The 18,775-nt window shown below is 40.3% G+C and overlaps 1 protein-coding gene across 8 annotated transcripts in view; it reads right to left on the reverse strand.

The window, feature by feature from the left end:
• Positions 1-18,775, reverse strand: part of LOC131139316 (CUB and sushi domain-containing protein 1-like) — a 373,565-nt gene that overhangs the window by 51,325 nt on the left and 303,465 nt on the right. For all 8 annotated transcript variants that reach the window (XM_058088813.2, XM_058088812.2, XM_078795676.1 and 5 more), the window contains exons 33-45: positions 17,782-17,898; positions 17,579-17,692; positions 12,217-12,312; positions 10,720-10,923; positions 10,253-10,377; positions 9,283-9,379; positions 8,064-8,168; positions 5,008-5,126; positions 4,845-4,914; positions 3,524-3,640; positions 2,992-3,201; positions 804-992; positions 220-397 (exon numbers count right to left, since the gene is read on the reverse strand). In XM_058088813.2, the coding sequence (XP_057944796.2) occupies positions 220-397; positions 804-992; positions 2,992-3,201; positions 3,524-3,640; positions 4,845-4,914; positions 5,008-5,126; positions 8,064-8,168; positions 9,283-9,379; positions 10,253-10,377; positions 10,720-10,923; positions 12,217-12,312; positions 17,579-17,692; positions 17,782-17,898 (1,741 nt within the window). The remainder of the gene's footprint in view (positions 1-219; positions 398-803; positions 993-2,991; positions 3,202-3,523; positions 3,641-4,844; positions 4,915-5,007; positions 5,127-8,063; positions 8,169-9,282; positions 9,380-10,252; positions 10,378-10,719; positions 10,924-12,216; positions 12,313-17,578; positions 17,693-17,781; positions 17,899-18,775) is intronic.

The raw sequence follows: 18,775 nt of genomic DNA on the forward strand, positions 1-18,775 counted from the left end.
TGTATATAATAAAAAGCATGCCGTATGTGAGTGAATAAGAGAGGGTTTGAAAGCACATATACCGGTGTAGTAACCTTGACATCCCACTGATATTCAGGGAAAAGGCACTGCTCAAGTACCTTGTTTACCAGTCAGTAATGCAATCAGTCCAAGTAATAAAGGACGGCTTTGGAAAAGGAATGTACAGTATTATATTTTTATATTTCTGTTTGGGCTTACCAGACAGCGATGTAATCAGTGACAGGCTCCGTCTGCAACAAGGTGAAGTTGATGTAAACGCCGTGTCCGTGGGGAACGGTGATGAGCCAGCTACAATCTTGGGAATTGGGGTATTCAGTGGGATACTGAGGTGAATAAATGGTCCCATTTTCAGCCGTCACATTGTAGCCACACGGAGCTGGAAAGGCAAATGATGTATGTATTATGAATATCCAGTGGGGAAAATACAGTAAAATATAGAAAATACAGTCTGGAATTTGTAAGGTAGGTTTAGGTGAAAATAAATCAGAAACAAATCACAATAAGAAAGCTTACAAATTAATTTCTATCACAATGAGGGAAGTAAGTATTTGTTCCAACAAAAAAGGTGGCTTAGTACTTGGAGAAACTATTGTCAGATGTTTCAGTAAAACACTACATTCACAACAAAACAAAGAAAAAAGATTGGCCCATCTCATCAAAAAGAATAACAAAAATGGTGCTGCTTTTATAGCGAGCCTCGTAGTCATTCATGGTAATTTAGTGAAAAGCCCATCTCCGACCTCAGATACACTACTTCAGTACATCATATTTATTTTCCTTACCCTCGCAGCGCGGAAATGGGTGGTTCCACTTGCGGTTTGTGCCATGCAGACATGTCAGGACTGGATGTCCAATTAAAACATATCCAGGGTAACACTGGAATGTTATTGACTGTCCAGCGGTGTAGTCACTGTTGATGATGTCACCATTGGCGAAAGGCGAAGGATCCTGGCAGTTCTGAAGTTGATAAGCTAAAAGACAATAAAATCAGTAAGTCCATAAAATAAGCACAAATGTAATATGCAATCTCACACAGAAAGGGACTGTGTGAGATTGGCTCAAATAATGTGATGGATGTATTGACAGGAGTGGAAGCAAATTGCATCCCATTATAGGCATCAGGAGAGTGTGACTGACCTTTCTAAGAACACAAGTTGTGTCATTAAAAACAACAGCAGACGTTTTAGAAACAGACACCTGTGGTTTTAGGCTGAGGTATTTGAGTGGACTGTATACGAGGGAAGAGATGTGTACTGGAAGACTTGTGCTGCCACTTAGTATTTGCTCAAGTGCCAGACATCCAGATGGAAGATGTCTCAAAGGATACTTCACGATGACAGGACTTAGTTCCTGTGCACCGCGTAGTACTATGCAAATACATAAACGCCCATTTTTTAAAAGGTTACTCAAGAAATCAAGCGTTGAATTCAACTAGTGGGAAAACTGGTGAGTTAAACTGGATGGATTATACAAAATCTTAGTTTATTTAAAGAAGGATTCAAATCATGAACAGCATTTGTGATCTTTATTCATATAAATATGCACCAACAAAAGCAAGGCACCTTGGAGCTAATACTAGTGATGGAAAATGCCAATGTTTTAGTTTTAGATGCCCATATTTATCCCAGTAGGGATGTGCATGTGACCACTCTAGTCTATAAAAGTGTGGAAGGGCATTCAAACCGACAAGTCATTTTTGGATTGCAAATTCATATGAATCTTAATTAATCATATTGTTTGTAGACATAGGTAAGAATTCTTCCTAGAATTATTCTTGAAGAATAACATAGTGAAAGTCCCATTCCCATTATTTTATATTTGAATCACAGAAAACATGTTTATGGCTTTCTATACGCAGTTTCTAGAGCCCTCTAGATATGTAATAACAACCCTATCATCACCTTTACACTCGTATTACCCAGTGTAATAGATACTGTATAATAAGAGTAAGTATGCTCTTGTTGGCCAGAAAGTGACATCGGGGGTTCAGAGTTGAGTTTGAGCTTGGAGGGGGTTATGGCCGCAACAGTAGTCTGTGTTTTTGTTAGGGATTTTTATTAAGGGTTTGTTAGTTCAAACCTGCAATAAAAGCCTGTTGTTCTGGCGTTTAAGTCTGGTGCTTGTGTGTCTCACCAATAATTACAGTAACTTTGCTGAGTAACCGGTGTGGAATGTTGTATTTTCCGCACTATAAGGCACACTTGCTTGGGCTAAGGTATCTGCTTTAACTGTTTTACTTTAGCAAAAGCTGGCATCATTGCTAAACAGCCACCTGACAAGGAGGAAGTGGCGAGGGATCACTGCAATAGATCAATTAATTGTCATTATACCCCACAATTGAAAAAACAAAATCATAGCAAATTGCCATGATTGTATGGGATGTTAATATTAACTAAATAGGATACCCAAATGGCTGATAGAGACATGCACTGACATGAGCACTGACATGAATTACAGTGACAAGACCTGACTGTTTCAAATTAGGAGGAAAACAGACACGGTTATCTCATGCATGTAAAAGTGACTGAGCTTGTGTGTACAGCCCGTCTATAGTAATGCTGGCATGCAGGCCCAAAGTGCATTATTTTGTGGCTTTGATGTGAGGCACTTGGGGCTAAGAGTAAAAAGCATGCCAGACAAGATGTCAACCCCTCATGAGGAGCTTTGTTAACAATCCATCCCTTTTCATGATGAGAATAAAGTCATAAGGTTCTATGAGCATTTTTTAAAAAGAACTGATCAAAGCTTCAAATTGTTCAGCATACTCTCCATTTGTTGGAGTTGGCAGTGGCATTTGGATGATAATCTATCCCTAGAAATTGACAAAATCATGCAGGTGATCCCTAACCTGAGTTCAGTGAAAATAAACAGATGGTTCAAATAGATTAGAAGTCAGATTTTGTTTAGAAGCCATTTACAAATAAAAACACATTTCATATGAATCTGGTGTGTGATCACAGTTGAAATCACCTTGATAAGTGAGCTTGAACCCCAGTCTGTTCTCCGAATGGTCGCTGTAGAAGTGAATGATGGTCTGGTGAGTGGTACTGAGCAGAGCGGGTGGGAGCTGTGACCCAGTGAACTGTCCAATAAGAGCCGAGCTGTGCTGGGGTCCCGCCCGTACTTCCAGAAAGTCATGGTTGTCCTCAGATGAAAAGTTCTGGAACTGGATATGCGCTCCTAGAATTAAAAACATGTTGTTTTGAATATTGGCAGTATTTTCTGTCAAATGAAATTCGGCTTTATATCATTATTAAATACAATGCACTGACGTTGGTAGTCCAAGAGGGAATACATTTCTTGCACACATATTCCAGGCACACAACCAGATGTTATCAGTATCAAATTTGAAACATCACACATCATGTGCTTGCTTCTAATTAGACACGCGATAAAGCTTTTAATAAACCATTCGTCACTCCTGCAAATTTCACACTATAATAAAACTATGCCAACAGATGTATTTAGTGTCACATCCTCTATTGTACCCCAAAATACTTACCATATCCCGTCGGCAAGATGATTTGCCAGGTGCAGTCCAGGTTCCCTGGATAGTTGCCAGGGAAACCCGGACTCAGAATGACTCCAGCGACCTCCGACAACACCTTGCCACAACGAGCTGACATAAGAGAAAGTAAGGGTCGTGTTAAAAGAAGCAACACATGCCGACTGTAACAATATTACAGTAGATCCAATTACAATTAATACCCCCATAAAAATGTTGCCATCCCTCCCAATCCACCTGTAAACCATCCTGCCAGCTTGATGTTGACGTTCTCCTCAATGAAACGGATAAATGAACATTTATGGTTACTTTTACCTTCACTGAAGACCTGTTCACAACAACGTGATGTGGAAGTGAAATCAACCAACACCAACTTCCTGTTTTCAAGAATCACGTCTGCAATGAAGGTAAAAGTGACCTTAAACGGATTAATTGGATTTGCATTATTTCTTATGGGAAGATTTTATTTGGTTAACATCCGTTTCGGTTAGAGTTGGGCCTTCTGGAACAAATTGATGACACTAGCCAAGGTTCTAAAGATTTTCCTATTTCAGTCACTTTAAAAAAATGTCTGGTGGTGGTTGGAGAGGCCTTTGGTGCAAATTAGCAGCCTCGTTTTCATCGCTCTATCCCAGAGCAGCTGCGGATACAGATGTAAATTCCCACCACCGGTATGTGACCGTGGAGTGAATGAAAAATGGGACCTCTGTGTAAAGCGCCATATATCCATCCATCCATTTTCTATGTCACTCACTAGGGTCGGAAGGGGTATGGTGGGCCCTATCCCAGCTGACTTTGGGTGAGAGGCGGTACACCCTGGGCTGGTCACCAGCATATGTAAAATACATGTTTTTTTTTTAAAGTGAAAGGAAACCAAAGTAACTAGAGAAAACGCCTGATGTACTGATCATGTAGGTAACCACTTGTCCACTGTGCAGCCGTAGAGCTCCTGTATATAAATCCAGTCAATTCTTTATTTTATTTATGAATTATTTATGGATTTATGGATATTTATTTAGCATGTTGAACGAATCACCGGGCACATCCATTCACGCTCACATTCACACCTCAGGACAACTTAGAGTCACCAATTAGTCTCACATTAGTCTCGCATTTGGGACATAGGGGGAAATGAGATACATAGAGATCTTCTAGTATGGTATATCACTGTGCACAACCTAGAATCACCTCAATTAAATATTAACTGTGCTCATTGCTTGCATGTCGTGCTCGCTCACACCTACGGTACACATTTTTTTTTACACCATTGTATCATTCATCACACTGGCCTACAGACAAATGTTTATGTGTGTGCTACCGATGCAAAGTGGAGGCGGGTAGTTCCATCGACGCACAGTCCCAGGCATGCAGGAAATATGAGAGTGACCCTAAAAGTGTGAAAATGTGGGGAAAGAAAAAGTAGTTGGAATGTGTGCATATCAAGAAGATGTTGTGTTTGGTGGTGTCAATGTATGTCTTACCTGTAAGTCGTACCCAGGCTCACATGTGAAGGCCACTACCTCATTGACCATGTACCTGTCTCCCGCTTTAATGCCATTTGCTGGGATCATAGGCTCTGGACAAGTAGTCAAGCCAACCGCTGCAACAGATTTAAGATGAAAAAATTTCAATGGTATACATTCTCATGACAATAATGGCATTACAACCTTATGTCAAAGCTCGAATCACATTGACTTAGCTTGAAATAGCTCAAATAGCTCATTTGGTTATGACTGTCAGATCCCTCTTGATTTAAGAATGTTTTTTATTGTGGTTTTCAAAGCTGTTTCTAGTATGTAGTTTACTTTCAGCTACTGTAAAGGTTTTTTTTTCCAGTGAGCCATGCCTGCGCCAGGCCTGAGCTGCCATTAAGTACCAGCACTTACAGGTGTTTCTGCTCTTGGCACCCTTCAGAACCCATAAGTGCGTGACGACGTCTTAACGTAGTGGTTCTCAATTATTTGAGAACCACTGCCAAATACAACAAAATGAAGAGCAGTGAAGCATACATGCGTATTCAAGAGTCAAATTGCATGTTGAGCACAACAAATTCATACGTGTTGGCAGGTCTGCATTCATAAATAATAAAATAATAATACATTTTATTTGTATAGCGCTTTTCAGAGTACTCAAAGATGCTTTACAGCAGAGAAAAAGAAATAAAAATAGAGTTGACTAAAAACAGAGTAAAAGATGCATTCAAATACAATATCCAAACATTGATTCAAAGCTAAAACAAGGCTAAAAGAGGGGCGGGGCGCAGCAGTCAGGTATAAAAAGTTAGACATTAAAAATGAATTTTGGGTTTTGAATTGTTTTTTGAAGGAGGGAAGGTCGGGGCAAGCACGTAGTGAATGGGGCAAAGAGTTCCAGAGGGTGGGAGCAACGATGGAGAAGGCTCTGTCTCCCCTGGTTCATATTGAAAGCCCTCCGTACTGCTCACACCACCTGACAGTTGTGACCCCCCAGGGGGGAAGGCAGACCCAGTATTTGAGGAGCACTGTCTTAACTTGAGTTCAAGTAAACCAGTTTAAATAAACGTCCATAACATCAAACGTAATCATGAAACAGCAAAAAATGACATTTCCATCCCAATGCTAAATGATTCTCTCGAGAAAAACCTTTATATAATATAAATTATAACACTGCAATTAATTTGATGATAACTACAAGCGTCAGTATGAATTCGACACTGATGTTTGTTAGCTTTTTAATCAGAACAGTTTCCCTTTTGAAAGTATTTCTTAAAATGGCTTTTGGGATAAAAATCAAGTCAACCTGGCATAATGACTGTGAACATGACACAGTACTCCCAACACAATAAAGGTCTAATACATTCTTAATAAGTTTGACAGCAGCAGCCCTTTATCAAATAGCACCAGAAAAAAAGGTGTGACTTTGTGTTTGTGTGTGTGTGTATGTGTTCTATTGTGTGGTTCAATCCCAAACTTCCGCGGGAGACTGCCCCGGAGTGAGTGGTTACTATGGCAACACTAGGGTGGAATAAACGAAGGAAAGGTAGAGAGAAGTGAATGCTTGTGTGTGTGACTGGTCTTGTTTGTTCATCATCTAGCTGCCTACCAGCAAAACAATGTGATCGCGCTGAGCTCACACACATAAACACACACAAACACATACATGTAATGTATGCACACAAACACACACGCACACAAAGGCCTTGGGTATTTATGATGACATTTGGGAGCACACGAGCCGGCATGCGAGGAGGAATGAGCTGGAGGAAAGTTCTGTAGGATGGAGCGCAAGTGAGAGAGCTGACATGAACACAAACACGCCACAGTCAGTGTATTATTAGGCAGAGCATCAGCAGGCTGTCGTGACAACTGATCAATGAAACTAGTCCATTTGGCTGACCAACACCCTCTCACTCTCAGTCTCTCTATGGAGGGATATAAGCAGTGATACCATTTAAAATGCTGACAGGACGACAATGCATCCCTCTATGGACGTTCGACAACAGCCAAGCTGTGTCAGCATTTTACTCAAAACTGACAAGATTTACTACAAAGAGTCTTAAGTCAGCTAAAAATGATGGGGATATTAGTTCATTCATTCATTTTCTATCGCTTATCCTCACGAAGGTCGGAGGTGCTGGAGCCTATCCCAACTGACTTCAGGCGAGAGGCGGGGTACACCCTGGACTGGTCGCCAGCCAATCACAGGACACATATAGACAAGGGATATTAGTTGTGCCCCATTATTTATTATTGTATTGTTGCTATCACTCCTTTGTTTTGTTATTTTAAAAACAGAATTGATCTTTAATGACTGAATACTAAATTGAGTACTATGGTCATACAAAGAAATGGAAATAAAACGTTGTATATGTGACAACTGTGTACAGAGAACACAAACTCCACACATAGATGCCCAACAGAGATTCAAACCTAGATCTCCTGCTAACCACTTGTCCACCATGCAGATAAATGACAAGTTTATTTTAGTAAATAAAAACCAAAAAGCAATACCTACAATCGAGAGAAAAATTAGTTCAGGTTAGCACCACAGACTTCACAAATACATGCAGACAGCCCCCCACCCCCCAAAAAAACCTCTAACACATCCTGACAAAAGGAGACATGCTCATTGATCTAGAAATGATTTTAAGCTGAAAGAACTACAACGACCAGAAAAAGCACAGCCATGACCTGACAGGTGTATGTGTGTAATTGTGTGTTAATATTTGCAGCTCAAATGTTGTGTGTGTATGCATATATCTATGAGCATCTCCTCTTCATTTGTGTATTATGACACCTGAACATGCATGGTGAGAATCTATGTGTCATACGTCTACATAGCTTGTCTTTGTGTACCCTTAGGCATGTGTGTGTTCCTCTGCAGTACCTGTTCAGGTCACTGACTTGTTATTTGATGTTGAAGGTTTTGCTCTGTGTGTGTGTGTGTTGTGTGTGTGTGTGTGTGTGTGTCATACATCTGTGGGTGCATTAACCCATTCTGGAAAAAAGGGACATTTTATCACTCAGTGTATCACTGAGTGTAGAAAGCTTTAACTTACTTTTATACTCAAGGTGAAACCCTGCAGCAACAACACTAATGTCACTCTGAAAGTGCAAGAGAAGCTGATTGGATGTGGAGTTAAGGAGGGCGGGAGCTGTTGTTCCTGGAAGAAGAATACAAGAAGAAAAGCGTAAATTATTGAACTTGGGACTAATTATGATATTACATGAACAATAACATACACTTGCACAATGAAATATGATCTAACACCAGAGCTGTAACAAAAATCGTGCCTTGACAAACATGATGCTTGGATTGATGGTATTAATTCAAACTACTAATTACTGTACTGACATTGAAATCAAATTGTTCATTAAGAGCAATACAAGTACTGTTGTTATTGTTCTATTATTATTGGTGGTGGTGGGAGTAGTAGTAATATGGCGTTTGATGCTGTTTTACACCACTGCATAGTACAACACAATATCAATATATTGTATTGATTTTCATTTGATTATCTTGCTGCTGTATATCGAACATTGCGGCTGGGGACTGTAGAATAACATTAATAGTGATGATTAAGATGACCAGTTGGGGTGTGATGGGGACTAGAATGTCAGCGACCCCTAAACCTCCGCAGACAACTAACATCTTCTTGTCCCTATATGAGGAAACTCTCATCAGTGCTCAGTGGCAAACGCTCAAGCACTATGGTTAAAGTGGGCAGCTCCCCAGTGTGCCTTGTGAAGAAGGGCACAGTCATTTGTGTGCTTTTGTGTATCAGTGTGTGTGTACGCTGCCCTATGGGCGGCATGTTTCATGTGTGATAGGTTTGTGACAGGTATGTGCTTGGGGCAGGTCACAGGGGGAGCTCTGCCGGGAAATTGTAAAGGTTAGATCATTCTTTATCCCTCCCCGTTCTCTCTGTCTCCTTCCAGCCTTCACTCAAAATACAAGTGAAGCTGTTCTTTCTTTTCTCCTCCGCCTTGCAGCGTTCACAGAGGAAGACTTCTAAACGCATCAAAAGGACATTCAAGATAATATCAGATTTCTTGGTATTACAACTCATCTGTTATAGATCTCTGGTGTGTAGCGCTATGAGTGTGCATGTGTGTGCTCATAGTTTAATAACTGTCATAGCTAATTCATCAAAGATCCTTTGCTGTGTGTGTGTGTGTGTGTGTGTGTGTATGCAGCTATAGTTTAGGAGCTGTCATATCCCATCCATCATAGACCGCTAGATGCCTGTGTGTGTGTGAGTGAGCATATTGTCATACCAGAAAATGACCCTAATTTAGGAGCCGTCATGTCTCCTCCATCGTAGATCTCCAGAGAATCCCAGTTGTGCTCTGTGGCAAATGTTATCACTTGGATCTAAACAGAAAACAATACAAAATATACATTTTGTATAAAGGATTTCCAGAATTGTTTAAATGCTAAGAGACAAACATTCCCACTAATGCTACTGGCAACAACTGGTAACAATGCCAGATTGGTTATTCCTTCCCGTTTCCTGAGAAGACCCGGTACTGTGTTATGCGTAATTTAAGTTCGCCCTTCCCTAGGAGTGGCCACCAGTCACCTGTTCACTTCCATTGTTGTTTCTGTGTCTTGTTCTAACTGAAGCAGTACAGTTTTGGAAGTGGCAAGCAGACCGCTCCAAACTGTGATGATGTTATTCAAAGTATAGCAAAGTCGAGACAATGCAGTGGAAAAGATAATACAGTGGTTTTCGCTTTTTGTTATTAACCCGTTCCAAAGGGTCTGTCTAAATCCGAATTGTATGAAAACTGAAGGCTTTTCTAATAAAGACGCTACAAACACAGTTGGATTCAATCAGTATTGAAACGCAAGGTTCCAGTATGCCTGTGATTCTAATGGGGATGAGCGGCATAAAAAACATACAATATGTATGCAACACATACAATAGCAATTAACACAATAGCTTTTCGTCCTGTTGCTCCCCACATCATTGACATTGAGAGCTACAACACACACTCACTCAAAAAACTGTGCTCAAATATTGGTTTGCAAACAGAAGAGCAATTTCACTGAAATTTAAAACATTATTCATAAAACAAAAAGATCTGTTTTTCTCTCTTTTTCCATTTTGTCCAAAAAAGGGTTTTGGCTAAGACAGTTGATCATATGTTTGTGGTAGGGTTATATTTAATGTGAATACTAATATACGTATACTAATATAGTATTCGTTAATGCAATACGACACAATAAATGAAGCAGCATCACCTGTATCCCAGCCCCTTCGCTGACATGGATTCTCCACAGACAGTTGAGACTGTTTGGGTATGGCTCCGGATAGCCAGGAGACAAGATGGTGCCGCGACGTTCGGTCAAATTACCGCTGCAGGGAACTGAATAGGAAGCCGAAATGACAGATTTCTCAATAAGGTATAATGTGACCTGATTTGAAAACTCAAATGGCACCAATAGAAACGAGGAATGCTCCGATCGATCGGCCACTGATTAGTATCAGCTGATTTCCATGAAAAGGAAATCATTGATCGGTATCAGAATCAGCAGTATGGAACCCTGATCGGAGCATCCCTACTGAAACTGTAACCATAATGATAATCACATTGTTAAAGTAATACCTGACAGTGTTATTCAAAACTGAGTAGCAGATGAAGATTTTTTTCGTTTTGTCTTATATTGATTGTCCTGCTATAACGTACAGTAAAATATGTCATCCTTACCGATACAGCTGGGCGTTGTTGCATTCCACTGTGCCAGAGCTCCCGGTACAGCCCGGCACCGGATAGCGCTTGATCCCTTCAAAAGATATCCTGGACTGCACTCAAACCGGACCACCGATCCCGCCGAGAATTCTGAGCCAATTCGCCTGCCGTATCGAGGCTCTGGCACCGAGCTACACTGACTGTCACTGGTCCGAGGCACAGCTTCGGTAACGGCAGCAGCATGCGAAGAAGGAACAAATAGTTAATGCAATGGCGCTCATCTGTTGTTTACGTATACACTTGTGTGCACTTTTTAAAATGTACTTAATTGCAAAATATAAATAAATTGATTTTAAATGTGTTATTGTAATATAATTTTTGTTTAGAATATGATGGTAGCAAAAACAATTTTGACTGATAGCATGGTTCTAATAGTTTTTTCTTAATTCCTACAAGTTGTATAATGTAGCTCTTCATAGGGCAAGAAAGAAAATTGGTTGAATTAAACAAATCCCACCAGACACTTCACGCTTCACTATACAAGGTTGTGTAACTTTTCTCAGCCAATCAGTGAAGAAAACGGAGTATGACAATACCAAAGCAAAACACTTTATGAAATAATGGAATGGATTAGTAAATAGAACATTAGAATACTGTGAAATGCTTCACTTTTGAAGGTCCAAAAAGTCTAATTCTAATCTGGAAAGTAATCCAAAACCTCTACAGAAGGGTCCCAAGCCTTTAAAAAGTCTTAGGTTGGCTCAGACATGGGGAAGACTGCTGATCTGACAGTAGCGCAGAAAGAGATAGCAAAAGAATTTGGGTGTTCTCAGAGTGCCGTCACAAAGCACATGAATGGCCAGTCAAGTGGAAGGGAGAAGTGTGGAAGAAAACTGTGGACAAGCTGAAGAGATGACCACAGACTCGAGAGGGCCGTCAGGAAAGGGCCATTCAGAAGTGTGGGGGAACTTCATAAGGAGTGGACCGATGCTGGACATGTTCAATTCCTGTTGTCAAACCTCGCCTTAAGAATAAGCAGGTCTGTAAGACTGGTCTGTTGCTCAGTGGTCAAAAGTCCTCTTATCTGATGAGAGCAAGTTTTGCATCTGATTTGGCAACAAGGGTCCCAGAGTCTGGAGGAAGACTGGAGAAGAGGACTATAGAAGATGTATGAAGTTCAGTGTTAAGTTTCCCCAATCAGTGATGACTTGGTGATCCAAGTCAGCTGCTGGTGTTGGTCCTCTGTGATTCATTAAGTCAAACATAACCACAGCAGCCTAATAGGACATTTTAGAGCACTTCATGCTTGCTTCAACGGAACAGCTTTATGAAGATGCATTAGGCGTCATTAATTACAACTTCAAAGGTAATGGAATTACAAACTTCGGTGCAAACCATTCCGGGCCACGATACAGAAACTGCAGACTTTCCTTAAGCACTCTCAAGTGAATGACACACACAAAGAGAGACAAACTTTTGGTGAAGGAAACCCATTGAGAGAAAAGGCTTTGTTACCTTGGTAGACAAAGTGAAAGCCCTTAGCTGATTGACCACTCTTGGCGTTGAAGCGCAGCATTATCTGATTGGAAGTAGCCAGTGGTAACGTCTCTCCTGGAACACAGAAATCCAAGAAAGGCATGTTTCAGCTTTAGTGGGTTTGCGGACATCTGTAGCAACTAATTGTAACAGCAGGACCAGTTTATTTTGAGCGGAATTCTCCAACGGGTAATAATTTGACCTTTTTTTCATCTCTCCATCAAATTGTGTACAATCAAGATCTAATTTGATGCTTGACAGGATGAAGTCTGCCAACACTTGTAGCTCTTCATCTGACATCTCAAAGTGACTTCTCCTTGTCTCTCAATATTTCAACCCAATCCACAATAAAAAGATGCATTTTTTTCAAAATGCTCGATATATTACCAATATCCGATACATTTAATTAATGAATTGGTGATAAGTGAATTGAACGAGGTTTTCTCCGGGTACTCCGGTTTCCTCCCACATTTCTAAAACATGCTAGGTTAATTGGCGACTCCAAATTGTCCATAGGTATGAATGTGAGTGTGAATGGTTGTTTGTCTATATGTGCCCTGTGATTGGCTGGCGACCAGTCCAGGGTGTACCCCGCCTCTTGCCCCAAGACAGCAGGGATAGGCTCCAGCACCCCCTGCGACCCTCATGAGGGTAAGCAGTAGAAAATGAATGCATGAATGAATGAATTGAACGAGAATTCCTTATTTATAAAATGAATATTTTTGTAGAGCCCTGCTTACACCCTTCTAAATATGGGTTTTAACAATATTAAAGCCCCCTAGACAAGAACTAACACTCCTATAGTCACAGTTACATTTACATTACCCACTATAATAGACATATTAAGAGTAAACAAGCCCAATCGCAGGGTTTATAATCACTGTAGATAAATTATATAACAATCATAATAAATAAAATATATATGTGATAATAACCGATAATAATAGTTAACTGAAATATTATTCGATGTTGAGTGAGTACAGACAATGTAGTATATACGTATAGTACTCACAAAAAGGGATATGCACAACGGTTATGTTAGAGAACAGCAAGATGTGGGTTAAATACTAGGAAGTACATCTTTGGGACTTTGTCATTTAACAAGTAGTTGGCAGGCTGAACGAGCGTGAGCACCCCTGCCCTACACACATTTACAAGGTAGATATACACACACATACCAAGAGTGATAAATGAGACAAACATGGCCTTGTGTGGCTGACATTTAGAAACATTACCAGCCATGTCAAAACATGTGTTATGTTTGTTGAGTGCAGACAGGGTTTTCTGTGTTTAATGTACAGAATTTGACCTGTGTGTGTGTGTGTGTGTGTGCGCGTGCGCGTGTGCGAGTGCACACTAGTGGCTAATGAAGCGGATAACAGTAAGTTTCCTGGTGAAGCCTGGTGTGTTTTGTTCTTTACTTTAAACTTTGGCCAAAATGAGAATTTCACTGGTCTAACAAGCAAAATGTAGTGATTTTTTTAGGTCATCAATAAAGAAAAAATTAGTCAGAAATGCAGATTGGCTATCGTTTTTGTGTCAAAATAGGAAATGCATGCAAAATGAGGCAAAACAGTAGTCTATCAGAACGTACAGTGGAGAATGTAGAGTTTTGACATCCAATGTTTTGTTTTTATTTGGAGAAATCTCTCTCTTCGAAGTGGACGAAATGCATGCATGTAGAGAAATTTCATGAACGGTAGCAGAAATTGACTTTTGCATCCGAGTTTCTTGGAAACTGCAAGGCAGATAATTATAAGCATCTAGTGGCAAACCTCCTGAAGTCCTACAAAGCCCTTGGCTGCAATATGTCACTGAAGATACACATTTTGCATTCCCATTTCAATTTCTTTTCATTGAACTGTGGAAAAGTAAGTGATGAGCACAGGGAATGATTCCACCAGGATATTGCAGCTATGGAGAAAATATACCAAAATATACCAAGTGGAATCCATCTCAGGGATGACCCTGCTGGTTACTGTAGACAGTAGTAGTAGACAAAAAGCAAAATGCCAAGATACCGAATAAAGGGAACTTTAGCTTGTTTTTTTATAAGAGATTTAATCACCTGACGTCTTACGATATTTCTTGACAGATAAAGAAGTGCAACTAAAATATTTCCAAAATATAAATATTATTTTTAAGCAAATATCTAAATCTATTGTATAAACAGACGTGATTTTTTTTGCAAAACAATATCACCAAATGTCATGAATACATTAGCTAACCAGCACAGTTAACAATTGAGTTTCAGTCCATCTTATCAAAATACTTTTCTCTTGGAAGCAGATTGAGTCCAAATGTTTGCAGAATCAGAAATCAGAAATACGTTTCTTTGTTGACATTAACGAGTGTAACATTAAACACATGCAAACAATAGTGTAAAATAGCGTTTTACTACTGAACCCCCTCCTCCCCCAATTAATTTATTGGCTATTGCAGTTTTCCCTGTATTAAAGGTGCCCTGTTGTGCAAAATCCATCCGTCCGTCAGTCAGTTGATCAGATTGTCTTTCTACGTGGTGTACACCAATCTACTTTAGCATGGTAGTTTGGTCAAATTTGACTGCAATATTAGCAAGTAGCTCATAGAGGCAAGTCATATATAGCAGATAGCAGAACTGTGATGAAATTGCCGCATATGGACACCAGTGGAGTCTTGATATGTTGTGTCCAGTACAATACAGCACTGCTACATACTGCTCTGCAACAGCGAGACATCTTCGCCATTGATGAAGTCTCATAAAGATAAGCCATAATGGATTCTCACTATATACATCACTGCCAAATAAGCTGTGATAACAACTTCTAGTGCTGTGTTCTCATGATCCCCAAGAGCGGCTTTCTTGCAGACAATTTCATTATATTCTTCGTGCAAAGATGTGCTGGGAAACCTAAAGTGCAGAACTTGGATTTGATTTTTCTTCGAAAATCGTTTTCACAGCTGGACTGTTTGAGGAGGATTTGGGTCGTGAGCGTTCAGATCCACAATCAAGCGGATAGAGATCAGTAACAAAAAGGTGACTTCCTCCATCCATTGATTCAACGACTTTTGTTACTGTTTGGTTTGGCAAAATAACATTATGAATAATTACGTAGTATATATCATATTGTATGTATAAGAACTCTCACCCAGCACAAAATAAATTGCACTGGTGAGAAAACTTGATTTTAGCCTAGACGTTTACAGTGAAGAAAATAAGTATTTGAACACCCTGCTATTTTGCTATTTCTCCCACTTAGAAATCATGGAGGGGTCTGAAATTTTCATCGTAGGTGCATGTCCACTGTGAGAGAGATAAACTAAAAAGAAAAATCCAGAAATCACAATGCATGATTTTTTAACAATTTATTTGTGTGATACAGCTGCTAATAAGTATTTGAACACCTGAGAAAATGAATGTTAATATTTGGTACAGTAGCCTTTGTTTGCTATTACAGAGGTCAAACGTTTCCTGTAGTTTTTCACCAGGTTTGCACACACTGCAGGAGGGATCTTGGCCCACTCCTCCACACAGATCTTCTCTAGATCAGTCAGGTTTCTGGGCTGTCGCTGAGAAACACGGAGTTTGAGCTCCCTCCAAAGATTTTCGATTGGGTTCAGGTCTGGAGACTGGCTGGGCCATGCTAGAACCTTGATATGCTTCTTACGGAGCCACTCCTTGGTTTTCCTGGCTGTGTGCTTCGGGTCGTTGTCGTGTTGGAAGACCCAGCCACGACCCATCTTCAATGCTCTGACAGAGGGAAGGAGGTTGTTCCCCAAAATCTCACAATACACGGCCCCAGTCATCCTCTCTTTAATGCAGTGCACTCGTCCTGTCCCATGTGCAGAAAAACACCCCCAAAGCATGATGCTACCACCCCCATGCTTCACAGTAGGGATGGTGTTCTTCGGATTGTACTCTTCATTCTTCTTCCTCCAAACACGCTTATTGGAATTATGACCAAAAAGTTCTATTTTGGTCTCATCTGACCATAAAACTTTCTCCCATGACTCCTCTGTATCATCCAAATGGTCATATGCAAACTTAAGACGGGCCTTGACATGTGCTGGTTTAAGCAGGGGAACCTTTCGTGCCATGCATGATTTCACATCATGACGTCTTAGTGTATTACCTACAGTAACCTTGGAAACGGTGGTCCCAGCTCTTTTCAGGTCATTGACCAAGTCCTGTCGTGTAGTTCTGGGCTGATTCCTCACCTTTCTTAGAATCATTGAGACCCCACGAGGTGATATCTTGCATGGGGCTCCACTCCGATTGAGATTGACCGTCATGTTTAGCTTCTTCCATTTTCTAATGATAGCTCCAACAGTGGACCTTTTTTCACCAAGCTGCTTGGTAATTGCTCCGTAGCCCTTTCCAGCCTTGTGGAGGTGTACAATTTTGTCTCTGGTGTCTTTGGACAGCTCTTTGGTCTTCGCCATGTTACAAGTTAAAGTCTTACTGATTGTATGGGGTGGACAGGTGTCTTTATGCAGCTAACGACCTCAAACAGGTGCATCTGATTCAGGATGATACATGGAGTGCAGGTGGACTTCTAATGGGCAGACTAACAGGTCTTTCAGGGTCAGAATTCTAGATGATACACAGGTGTTCAAATACTTATTTGCAGCTGTATCACACAAATAAATTGTTAAAAAATCATGCATTGTGATTTCTGGATTTTTCTTTTTAGTTTATCTCTCTCACAGTGGACATGCACCTACGATGAAAATTTCAGACCCCTCCATGATTTCTAAGTGGGAGAAATAGCAAAATAGCAGGGTGTTCAAATACTTATTTTCTTCACTGTAGGTGTACCTCAATCCGTCGTGCACCTTATGTGTTTTAAGGTAGAGAAGTCACATTAGTAAATACATCAAGTCAATTTTAAGAGCAATCTGGCAACCCTGGAAAATTTGAGGCTTATTTTAGAGGTGTAATAAAATTGTCAAAATTGTCACACTTCCTAAAGTGTTATGTCACGCCACTGCACTCGAGAAAAGAATCCACACAATAGAGCCAATCAGTACTTCAGTCTCTCAATCCTCCTCATTCCCATACCCGTACTAAGGACCAATAGCAGTTCCTGAGTCTAACGGGAGAAGCAAACAAGAGCGCAGATTAATCATTTCACCAGCCTAATTATTGGACCAATTTTTCACAAACTTTTTTAAAGCACCCAAAGGCCAGAAAGGAGAGTAGAGCAGCCTGGTGAAGATTTCAGACAAGCAAGTTGTCTCCCTGAGGTGAATTAATACGACATTTCTCCAGAATTGGCATTTAATAAGGATAAAAATGTACATGCTCTGCCATCATTTTACTTAATAGTATTCTCTGTTGTAATCTACTTCTTGTCACCTGAATGTGATCCTGCCAGGGAGCTTAGCAATCGTGAGTTCTCATTGGCTCCATCAAACAGCTCCACAGAGTCGTTCATTGCAGTCTGGAAGACGGCAAACTGACCGAAAACAACTGGAGGGGGAAAAGCAGAACAGAGGATGAGACCTTTGCCAATTGGGACTATTGTGTTGGTAAATCACTTCATTACAATATGAGCATACCAAACTGTGGTGGCACAGTGATGTAATAAGGGCACATTTGTCTGGTGGTGTAGTTTAGAGGGTAGTTTGGAGATAGGACCACTCCCTCAGATCCGCCATATTGTCCACCACATGGTGCTGCAAAAATACATAGAAAGATCATGTAAGGATTGGACAGGTGGAAAGAGCACATGAAAAAGCACAAAGGAAAACATAGTACCCACTTTCACCACATGGTCATTTATTGACCAGCGTACTGCACAACACAGCAGCAACAGAACCAATGTTGTAATAGCAAAATGAGCAAAATGGTAATGAGCAAAATGTTTAGCCAGAGTGTGAGTTTCACAACAACGGCTGAGTAGCAGAACCAACATTTAAAAGGGGAGTATGAGTCTTACCTATGTCTTAAATGGCTTATTATGTCTACAATATCGGGTAATACGAGTGTAAAGGTGACTATGGGTGTGTCAATTCACATCATATGGCTCTACTAATGTTAAAAACTGTATTTACAAGGTAGTCAACTGGGTTTTCTAAACATAAAAATATTCCATGTAGAAATAAGGAATGCTACTGCATGGAAGTTAACTGATCTCGGTTCTACTGCCGGAAATAAAACCTCAATTTTATTACAGTATACCCGCACAACCATTAATATGCAACTGACAAGTACTAAGTCTTTCTCAGCACTAAGTATGTCCTTGGTACACAATTGACAGCATGGTCAAAATATTATATGTACAAGCCTTCTATACGCACATGATGGGTTTTTTTTCAAATATGCAGAAGATGACATATGTTCCTCTTTTTGTGTGGTTATTAGGAGGACAATATGTATACTGTGCCGGGCTATTTTCCAGCAACAGCCAAGTATGAAGAGCATAATAAATTAGAGGGCAGTTTATTTTGCTGCTGGCCCATGGCTGCACGCTTCACCACCCTTCAACACCATGGAAATTGCATTCACTTCTATTCATGTAACTTGGTGGAAAGCGGCAACACAAGTTTAGCA

The sequence above is a fragment of the Doryrhamphus excisus genome, linkage group LG13, assembly GCF_037039965.1.
Source record: "Doryrhamphus excisus strain RoL-2023G ecotype Guam linkage group LG13, RoL_Dexc_Guam_v1.1, whole genome shotgun sequence".
Classification (NCBI taxonomy): domain Eukaryota; kingdom Metazoa; phylum Chordata; class Actinopteri; order Syngnathiformes; family Syngnathidae; genus Doryrhamphus; species Doryrhamphus excisus.